This window comes from Mchenga conophoros, linkage group LG13, assembly GCF_057382185.1.
Source record: "Mchenga conophoros isolate Kocher_MC1m ecotype Shallow Benthic linkage group LG13, M_conophoros_male_GT1.1, whole genome shotgun sequence".
Classification (NCBI taxonomy): Eukaryota; Metazoa; Chordata; class Actinopteri; order Cichliformes; family Cichlidae; genus Mchenga; species Mchenga conophoros.
This window is the reverse complement of record NC_140538.1, coordinates 18,395,588-18,406,582: the sequence shown is the minus strand read 5'-3', so window position 1 is coordinate 18,406,582 and position 10,995 is coordinate 18,395,588. Positions and strand designations below refer to the sequence as shown.

The window sequence follows — 10,995 nt, the reverse complement described above, 5'->3', positions numbered from 1 at the left end:
GAAAAGGTGAATTTTGGAAGGCTTCAGTTCTGTTCCATGAGAAGTAAGGACTCATCTGCAGATACTGCAAATGCTCGATTGTAGTTATTCGTGCCCAGATGTTACGTTTAGGGGACAATGACTTTTTCACACAGGGAGAGTTAGGTTTGGATAACCATTTCCCTTAATTATGTAAAATGTTTGATGCTAAAAATTCATGATTATGCACCCCCCCCCCCCCAAAAAAGAACAAAAACAAACAAACAAACAAACAAAAAAGCAAAGAGGGAAAATACTTTTTTCACAGCACTGGTAAATCAATTTCAAACTTTTAAGCTTGAATTAAAAGAAACGAACGCTTGTGCAGCTGCATACCTCTTTTTGTATAGATATTTTCTGACGCATTCCCATCTTGGCGCCTTATGTCTGCTATACATAAATTCAAATATGAAAATGATGATGCAAATCATGTTCTCTGATAACCAGGAATTGGTTAATGGCAGATACACACCCTTCTGTCTCCTTCTACCAAGGGTTTCATCCACAAACTTGTTAGCTTGCAGGTGCTGTTGAGGCCTTACACGGAAGCCTAATTTAAAATGTTAAAGGGATGGGTTTTGAATTTGCAAGTCTTATACTCAACACCATGCATCCTCTTCTGCTTATCAAATTCATGGTCGCAGGTGGTGTGGTATCCCAGCTACCACACCCTAGACAGGTCAGCAGTCTCTCAAAGGGCTAACACAGACATTTCATTACACGAAAACTTAGGACATAAAAAAATGTAGGTTTACAATACCTAAAGGCAGTGAAAACAAAACAACACCCATGACCTGTAGGCCTGTGAGAACCAAAAGGTTTTAAGTCTGGTTTTGAACGTATGCACAGATGTAATTGATCTCAAATCAGCAGACAGACAGCTCCACAGTAACTGAAAGCAGGCTCAGCAGACTGAGATGCGAGGCGAGAACAGTTACAAGATCTGAACCTGATGACCCGATAGGTCTTAAAGGTGATTCTATATTGCACTGAGAGCCACTGAAATGCCTTCAATACTGAGGTAATGTGGTCAGGTTTCCATGTACCTGTAAGGATTCTGGCTGCTGCATTTTGAATAAGCTGAAGACGTCCTACTGATGATTTGAGTCCTGCAAATAGAGCGTTGCTATAATTTCACCTACTTGATATGAACAAATGGACCAATATCTCTAAATTGGTTTATGAAAAGTGGCATCCCTGTGCAGAATGATGGACGCTAAGATTCACTGCTCAAACTTTCAAATAATGAGATCAGTGTACAGCTTATAATTAAAAGCTAAGAGCTCAGCATTTACACTCACTCCAGTTTCTAGGTTTCTGCGTAATGTCAAAGCGGATAGCTACCTTTATCACCTGCTAAAAGGTTTGAAAATGATCAAAAACATTTTACCCCCTGCATACTTCTGATCGTGAAATGTTTTAAAAAGTGCTCTAATGTGGCCATCCCTCTACTGATGCATTCACTTTAGTTGCTCTGCAGGATGCAGTCAGCTGCTCAAAGGCAAGCAAAGGACAGACCAGCAGGGAGAGCCTGCCAGCATCTGTTTAGACGAATTACAGTTTACAGGATGCCATCTATAATTAGAACAAGTGAATCGATGGCATTACAGCACTGGCACCTTGTAATAAGAGACGGTGGAGTCAGCAAAAATCAATTAGATGAAAAAAAGTGACATAAAGTGAAGGAGAAAGACAGGAGGGGGGAAATAATTGGCCGAGGGATGGTAGGTATCATGTTATGCAGGCTCCTGCACCTCCCTCTCCACTGTTTTGACTCCTACTACCCTCTGCGTCTTTAGCACTTTTTTTTTTACCTTCACATCCTCATGCGGAAACCACCTATTTGCTGTGAGGGACACACATGCACTGTGTGTCCTCGCTTTACTTTTTGCAAGCACTGTAAATGTTTTGTCTCTGTTCAGAATGCTTAAACGGAACAAACATTCCTCGTGCAGGCCTTGAATGTGGAAATATTTCAGCATATTTACACACCTAAATACTTCCTCTGTACCACACACACACACAAGTGCAGCTGTAAGTGGATTTGCCATGGATGAAAAGGGATACGGTGAAACTCTAATGGGGCAGTGGATCAAATGAATCAAATGATTTTCAGGCTGGGTTAAACTGTAAATACAGGTAAAAACATGTAAGGACATACTGGTCTTGACATTTCAATTGTCTGTTGTGTAGCTAACTTGCAAAGCAGCGTCTCACAAGATCACAAGACCATCTGGCATGTTGAGTTCTCTCTGCACAAGGGTAAAAGGAATATGCCAACAGATCTAGACAAACCAGAACTACATTATTCTGTGGGAAGGAGGACTTGGCAGGCAGATACCAATGACATGTTTTGGAAAGTGCAATAAAATGACCTGACAGACACACAAATTGTTAACCGCCTGCTGTCTATCACTTCCCTATTCATCACGGAGCTCTGTAGCAGTATGGCTTAATCTAAAACAAAACAACAAATCAAAACTTTTACAAGATACCAAAGTGCAATCAAAACTCCAACGTCAACAACACTGCATGTTACAAGCAGCACGCCTCGCGAGGCTGTTAAAAGAAACCGTATTATTAAAATGCAAATGAGCAGGAAATTACACATAAAACTCTGGACGGCAAAGTCGTGTTTTATCTTCAGTTTAATAGCATACAGCATCTTTTCATAAATACTTACGCGTTCTTCAACAAATACTGCCTAAAAATTAGCATCACCGAAAGTACAAAGTTGTCACGTGGATGTGAAATTTTGTTAGGCCGGTGCAGGAGGAGCCAACAGCAACTTGAAGCAAAGGTTAAGGCGAGTGAATATTAACATCAGAAACAGTCGTGACGTTAGGCTCAGTGGCCTCTGTGGGGAAGTCAGGGAGTTCCCAGTGAATCTGAGACGAGTCGAAACATATCTGTTAGATGAGCTGTGCACGCTTTAACACGTCTGTTAGGTGTGCAGGGCCTGGAATGACTGCCGCTTGATTAAATGGACTTGAGAAAGATATCAGAAAGCTGTTAGGGGTTAGGGGCAGTAGCCCTTTCATACCAAGAGCTGATTAAAGTTTAGAAATGCGTACGTCTTCAAAATATGACTAAGAGTGAAAAGACAGCTGAGCTATGACACTACCCTGTAAATTCGAAGAAGCACCGTAAAAGGCACGCAGGTTTTTCTGCAGCATTTAGAGTCTGATTGTCACTGAATACCTAAGACATGTCTGACTTTCCCAAAACCTCACCCAAACAGGACCTTGGTTTATCATTTTAGTAGTCTTCCAAAGATTGGTACATAATAAATAGGCAGAAGAGTGAAATATTATGGACAGAGACTTAACTTTGACTATAACAAGCTTAACAGGCTGCTCCAACAGAAGGCACTAAGCACAACAGGAACACAAATACACACTTGTTTTTGGCACTTAATCAGAAAAAACCCCAAAGCAGAGGCACAACCAATACTGACTGTTGTCATATAAAAGTGCAGCTGGTGACAGAGCATAACCAGCAGTGGCGATAAGACCGAGGGGCTATCATCTCTAATAACATTACCCTCACCGGGTTCATAAAGGAGGACATGCATGACCTTATGCAAGCAGCAGGGTGCCTGTGTGAGTCACAACCTGTCCCACAAGCACTTGAATTTTAACAGAATTACTGCTAAAATTGAATTTAAAGTTGAACTGTGAGTTGCTTTTACTGGGTACTCTGTCTGGTATGTCCAAGGAGTCGGCTGAGAGGGAGCAGAGGAGACAAGATGGAGCCTAGAGTGACCCCCCCCCCCCCCCCCCAAAAAAGATGACAGGAATGGAAAAATGGAAGCAAAAGAAAGTCACGTAGATTGTTTTGGTTTACAGATTTGAGTCACTTAAAACCAAACAGAAGCCATCAGCATAAATGTGAAACCAAAAGCCAGTAAAAGAAATCCTGATCTCCTTCCTTCTTCCCTGCTCTGCCAAACCATACCTAGCTTAAAACAACCCACAAAGGTCAGCTTGTCTGAATTCAGACTATTAGATTACTCACTGCATAAACGCACTTGAGCAAGTAAAAGGAAGCTATACTCGGCTATAATTAGCCAACATCTATTTTTAAAAAAGGGAACACACCTTTGTATAAAACCCAGCAACAGGAGTTAGTGGCTTTTGTGTTTGCTGTTCTGATATAATACAAGAACATCCGCATTCAGGACTTAATCAGTGCGAAGCTGAGAGCGGGGTGGAGCATAAAGGCAGAGGCAGATGCCATTTTGGTTCAGGAATAACCGGCTCTGTTTCACTGAGCACTTACATACTATATTGTGTTAATACCGCTACCCTTTGATAGGATTCCTATACAGGTTAAAGTTACGCAATGCAAGAACATTCTCATCGACGTGCAGTTAAGGCTGAAAAGATAAATAACACTGTAGATACAGTTTATACAAATAAAGAGTAGGGATGCACCGATCCGACTTTTCTTTGAGATATCTGCAGATACAGAGTATCGACAATAAATTATTAAGCTGCACTTGTCACGCAGAGGATTCATTTACTTATATGTAAAGTAACATGAAGCAAATAAACAACTCAGTTACTGAAATGAGACATAAAAACAGGGACTCCTGCCATCTAGGAAACTAAGCTGAATAAACACAAATATCTTAAAAAAAAAAAAAGAAGAAGTATTTTAATATTGTATACAACTAATTTATGTGCAGCTGTTTCATTTCAGCTTCACGTCAAAGTCTCCACTGCATTTTCTCTCCTCTGCTCTTGTGTGGCGAAGGAGACAGACAGGCCAAGTGAAGAAGACGTTAACCGTATTGACCGCAATAAGCTCCTTAGAGCAAAATGTTCATGCGCACAGAAATAAACTGAGATATACACTGATCTGAAATCTTTGCCACAGATGCCCGATCCATCAGATCTGTGCATCCCCATTTAAACACTTAAATTTACCTGCAGTTATTACACTGGTAGGATCTTCAGTAGTCATTTAATATTTTCTAGTAGTCACATTTCAACAGTTTAAAAACAAAACAAAACAAGAAATACGATCTTATTATATATTATTACATATTATTCTGTTTTATAATATGATTGTCATCACACCGATTTACACTTCGGTCAGATTATGTGTTGAAGGGAGTATAAAGACAGTTTTGTTCTTCATTCATTCTTCTTCAAACTGTGTTAGCAGGTAGAGCCACCCTCTGCCTTTGAATAGCTGTTTGTGTGCAGGTCTGCTGTTCAGGGGTTTCTGCAAGAAGAGCTGGGGTGATGTTGTTGCACAGATCAGAGTCTGCACTGGGGTCTGTGACACTGCCGCTCTGCTCAGTGGGCTGGCGAGGCAGTGCAGGAGGGGGGAATGACGGTGACTGGAGGATGTCCACGTAGCGCTGGCTAGGCTTGGTCTCCCTCTGCAACACTTTTCTCAGCAGTGGTTTCAATAGCCCAACAGTCACCTGAGTACTGTGGGGGTCTGTGAAAGGAGGAGTAGAAGAGGTTGAACTGGACGCCAGGAAAGACGAGGAGTGGGAGGGAGTGTTGGGAGAGGGGAGGTTTTTCAGGACCATGTTCAGGATGGTGGTGACGGTGAAATCCTCAGGGCAAAGTGTCCACAGCAAGTCCAGGTAGGGATCCAGGTCTCTGTGATGGGCCACCTCGCACAACAAAATAGTGAAAATCTCCTTGTTGAGCAGCGGACTCTGTTTACAGCACTTCTGGGCCACCTGGGTGACCCGATACCACTGCTTCTTGCTCATGAGGATCCGCAGAGCCTGTAGGATTGCGTTGGGTCTCCCACTCACCAGCAGCAGCTCCACCTCTAGGTCCTGCTGCTGGTCTCTGTCTGGGTTTAAGCTGGACAGAAGGTACAGTGCTCGTTTATATAGTGGCACGTTGCTTTCATTGCAGTCCCCTCCTCTCCCACTAGAAAAACTCCAAGAGGAAGCCGCCAGGCCCAGACCCAACCCCGTCGAGCCCTGCTCCTTCTGGGCGAGCTCGAGGAATCTGGGCAGCCAGCTGGGCTGGAAATGAAAAACTGACCTGCAGAGGAGCTCAAACACAGGCAAGGCAGCTGAGGAAGTGGAGGTTGTAGATTTTCCTTTACAGTTTGTAAAGTAATCGACCTTAAGGCTGCGATTGTGTTTTGGTCCCCCATTGGTTAATGACAGGGAGGCTACAGGGCTGGATGACAGACCAGCACTGAGAACAGTTTTCCACACATCAGGGGGAGCTCTGCTGGACAGAAATCCTTCACCGTTGTAGTGTAGCTGCAGAGCAGACTGCGCCGCCTTCCAACCCTCGGAGGGAAAGATGCTGAAGATGGAGTTGAGGTACAGCAGAGCCTCTTTATCCAACTCAGGAGACGACAGAAGCCTCAATACTTCTTTCTCAACTAGACTCTCACACATTGCCTCCACCTCTTTAACACTACCCCTCACTAAAGTCCCCTTCACTTCCTCCAGCGAAACCAGAGCCTTGAGCTCAGCCTCAAGAGAACCCATTAGCTTGTCTTGCCCTGTGATACATCCACCTCCTCCATTCTGGGACAGCTGTGCTCCCTTTTGCTTGAAGCCTGCGCTGAGGTAGCTGAAGAGGATGGAGGCTAAAGAGATGGGAGCCTGGAATCTCCCCCCTTTCTTCAGCGAGTCCACGGTGAGCGGGGTGCTGCTCAGGCTCCTCTGCTGGTAGTATTTACAGGCCTCTTCAAAGACAGCTTCTACCAGGAGGGCTCCAGGATGAATACTCTCCACTGTACTGAAACCAGGAGACTTTATTCTGAAGCTGCAGTCTCTGGAGTCCGTCCCCCTGCTCACCACTACAAAAAGTCCAGTTTCTGAGAGTAGGTGAGGTGTACACATATCTGCCCTGTTTGTATATAATAATGCTTCACTCATCAGCACAATCTTTTCCAGCTCTCTGCCACAGTTCAAGTCTATCAGATGCAGGTTTTGCCCCATAATTAGTGCCAGGGTGTCCTCATACATACCAAGGCTAGTGTGAGTGCTGTAATTTACCAAACAGTTGTCTTCTAGTTTGTATACTTGCCGCAGGACCCCGTCTTTCTGCAGGAGACAGAGCCAGCCTGTGCTGAGCAGCAGGAGGAGGCCTCCACAGGCTGTGGGTGAGAAGCTGCAGATCTCAGGTGGCTCAAGAGGAGACAAATATCCTAAGCAATCGATTACCAGCTTCATAAAGTCAGACTCTTTAGCTGAAAGCTTTTTAAGGGGGGTGTTTTTACATGTGGTGCTGACTGTAAAGGAGTCATAGCGAGGGGACCAGGAGAGGAAGAATTTGGAGATGTTCAACAGCGGCTTCGACTTCAAGTCAGGAAGAAGGTGCACATATTCCCCTGAGCTGACCACAGTAAAGTCAGGATTATTGTGGAGGGCGATTTTCACCCCTCCCAAGCTGACAGCCGTCTCGTTCACCTCAAAGTCACGTCTGCAAACACAGTATCTCAACTTATTCCTTGTGGCGCTGAGGACAGGGGAGCTTTCTGACGGCGGCCGCTCCTCGCACCAGATGATAAGATTAGAGCAAGCACAGACAGATACCACTTTAGCCCGGGGACTGTTGCACAACTGTGATGTCTGCAGGAGATGCCAGCCAGACTTGCACTCCTGGAACTTCCAAAACTCAACTTTCCCACTTTCATAAACCACTGCCACGACCGCTGCACCGCTGCTGCTGCCGCCGCCGTGATGCTCCAGATAGAAAATATCCACGATGGGCACGTTTACGCACAAATCCAGTTTCTTCTGGTTAGGAGCCAGCTGGGGTCTTTCATACTTGTCAAAAGTCACAAGACTGACCTTAGGCTTGCGGAGGACGACATGGATGTGACGTCCATCTGGGCTCATGCGAACACTGTTTATCTGCTCGTTGTTATTCAGACTGAGTATCTCTGTCAGCTCTTTACCGTGAGAAAAGTCCCCGAAATCTGACAGCTGCTTCAACACCAACCCCGCCATATTTCTCCGTTTCCACACCGAGCAGCAGCCCGTAAATACTTTGCCACAGCGTATTAACTAGCCTGCTAGCTTCTGTGGCACATAATCGGGGTCCAGAGTAGCTAACTGAATGGCATCCCGTTAATCTTCATCCTCAAGGTCCGTGCGTGGACAGACGTCCTTCGACAGCCGTCGTCCCCGGTAACGCCATGTCTGTCGACGACAATGAAGGCAAACAGTTCGCTAAAACTGACCTCTGGGTAAGTTTTAATCGAGAAAGGCGCTCTACTCATTCCACTGCTATGCTAGCGCTCCCCTAACATCACGGGATTGTTAATTTCCGGATACTCGGGCTGTTTTGCATAAGAGGAGGAGCCACGGCTGCAAAGATCGTGAGCGAGCAGAAGGAAGAGCGACAGCAGAGCAAAAGCGATACATATAGTACAAGAAATGGTGACGAGATCCGGTACATACGTTTGGAAACTCTTCTTTAATATTACTGACAGCACTTAATTAAACTTATTAGAATGTGTTGAATGTGAAAGCTGGAACACGCAAACACAAAAACTGTGATACGTACTGCTTATGTCTATGGAATAAGAAGTGTAACTTTAGTTATTGTACTTGTTTCGTCTTATTTTGTTACGTTATGTTATACATATTGATATCACCTAGTAGCCTGTGCAGTCTTATAATATGACTTTACTCTGAATTTATTGTATTATTAATTACTTCAATTAATCACTTCAATATTTTTATAACACAGGGGTGGGCAATTAATTTCCCCAAGTATCTGTCTGTCTGTCTGTCTGTCTGTCTATTGTAGTGATTGGACAGTACGTTTTTCTCACTAACTACAGCACTGGAAACATAGCTGGCAACTAAATTGAGCAGGGTTTGTGCACTAGTACAAACCCTGCACTCACCCAGTTCATTCTGTAGTCTTAGTCTTAGTGAATCACTTGCTTACTTTGTTGTTTGTATACATGATTTGCAGGTACATCCATTTCCCCCCAATAGAGAAACAATGGAGTAACTTTGGAGCTTCAATAACAGTTCGATATTGTCTGAATAACATTCAGACAATGTTCAGTTTGGCCTGAAGTGTCACCTTGAGCAAGAGATTGAATTGCTTTCTGTTCCAGCTTGATAGCAGACTTTAACCTCTACCTTTGAAAGGTCAAGCAAATCAAAAGTACATGGCCCTTTGGAAATCAGTCCTTCCACAAGAAACATTATGAGAGAGACACAAATAGAAACTTGGTGGTAGATGTTTTTAAAAACTTTAATTTTTGAAAATAGGTGCAGACCTTTTAAGGATTTTTTTTCGCAGATTTGACTGGTGCTTGTTTACATGCAATTATTATGCCCCAGTTTATGCTGAAGTTTATTTAAACAATGCATCAAAATCACTATCCACATATGTGCGTGGGGGCATTTCAAAATGGCTGTCAGTGAGGACTGTGGTTCCACATGTTGTTGCAGTGCATTAAGAAAAATAAGGGCAGGGAATTTGCTCAGCAACGCTGGTGCTGGAAATAGCTTAAACACACATGAAGAACGAATGCTTTTCTGCTCGGACAGCTTTCTTAAAAGGTTGTTTTTAAACCAGTACGATGTAACTATGGAAACCAATGTACCTCCATGGATCTGGTGGCAAGAGTCCATCTTTACTGGCACAAAGCGAGAAACTGCTCTAGCACATCCGTGTTCATTTTGGCAAAAGGGTGCGAAAAGCGACCGCCGGCCAATAAACAGTCTCACCAGAGTTCATACAAACCTGAGAAAGTGACTCACTTAAATCAGCATCCAAAGGCCGAGCCAGCTCGAATACCACGTGTGTGGTTGCAGGAGGATTTGAAAGGTGATGTTGGTCAGGCTTAGTGTCTGTAAACAAACAGCCTGGTAGGTATTTCAAAAACAGCTAACATAGCACACACAGGTAGAAAAAAACAATTTTGCCTTGGATAGAAAATACAGTTTATTACACTGGGAGTGAAAGGCTCAGCGGTGACTCAGTGGAAGTGAATGTCTGCAAGTTATTGAGGCCATGTTTACTGCCTTAGCAAATTTCAGGAGCTATCAAGTTAGCCCACTCTGAAGCTTTGCTGAAGCTTATCTTAGAAGCATTTTAGCGAGAAAAACAAATCTAAGAAGGTGCTGATTACAATAATTTCCTTGAGTGTTCAAGCAGCTCTAAATTTTGCTGCTTTTATTTTTATAAATTAGTCAAGTTGTCCACAGAGACAAAACATACACGCGGTCTCGAGTGAAGTCTCAGTATTGTGATAAAATGTGGGCTTCTATGATAAAATTAAGGCCTGTTGAGCTTGTCTGTGTTTGATGATATTAACCAAATCAACAGGAAACCTTGTGATACCAATAGCATAATTAAATCATGCTGAAACTTCCACTGCCTGCCCCTAAATTGAGCTATCTGTTGCACAATCATATTTATGAGATTTTACTCCAGGTCAGTCTTTGCTAAATTTTAAACCACTAGATAAAAGTTTTTGCTCTGGCATGTGCAGTAGTTCACCTGATATCCAGGAGGAGGCAGTATTGATCTTCAATCGCTGCACTTTGGTGACTTTAAAGTTCAGAGTACAAAATAATGAAAAGAATATCTGTGAAAAGTGCCCACTGAGGTATGTGGATGATGTTTTTCTTATTCTCACTCTTACCCCGAGTGCACAAATGCACCGAATCTTACTCTAAAGCACGCCAGACAGCACTCGCTGTGTCTTTCAATTATTATCACATGTCTGCACAGAGCCAGCATCACAAGGCTGATGTCTTCTCTCGACCGCAGTTAGCTCAACCGGTCCCTTAAATCTCATGACTTTTATTGTTTCTATTTTACATCACTGCATCCAAGCAGTTCGAGCTTTCCAGTAAAACCTGCGGTAATCCTGATATGGCTGGATGAGAGACATGTTTTTTTAAATTAATTTTCCACCTACGTTTGACCAACTAGGTGATCCAAAACAACGATGTGTTAGTTACAAAAGCTGCATCTTTACACCATACTCAAATTCACATATTCT

The 10,995-nt window shown here is 43.4% G+C and overlaps 1 protein-coding gene across 1 annotated transcript; it reads right to left on the bottom strand.

Annotated features, from left to right (window-relative positions):
• Positions 1-3,802: 3,802 nt before the first annotated feature.
• On the bottom strand, positions 3,803-8,305 carry hps6 (HPS6 biogenesis of lysosomal organelles complex 2 subunit 3). The gene has a single exon (XM_085296923.1). The coding sequence runs from the start codon at positions 7,967-7,969 to the stop codon at positions 5,174-5,176; it is 2,796 nt and encodes a 931-aa protein (XP_085153049.1). The 5' UTR covers positions 7,970-8,305; the 3' UTR covers positions 3,803-5,173.
• Positions 8,306-10,995: the final 2,690 nt, after the last annotated feature.

Coding starts and splice junctions, on each gene's coding strand:
- hps6 (XM_085296923.1), bottom strand. CDS start 7,969: ATGGCGGGGTTGGTGTTGAAGCAGCTGTCAGATTTCGGGGACTTTTCT.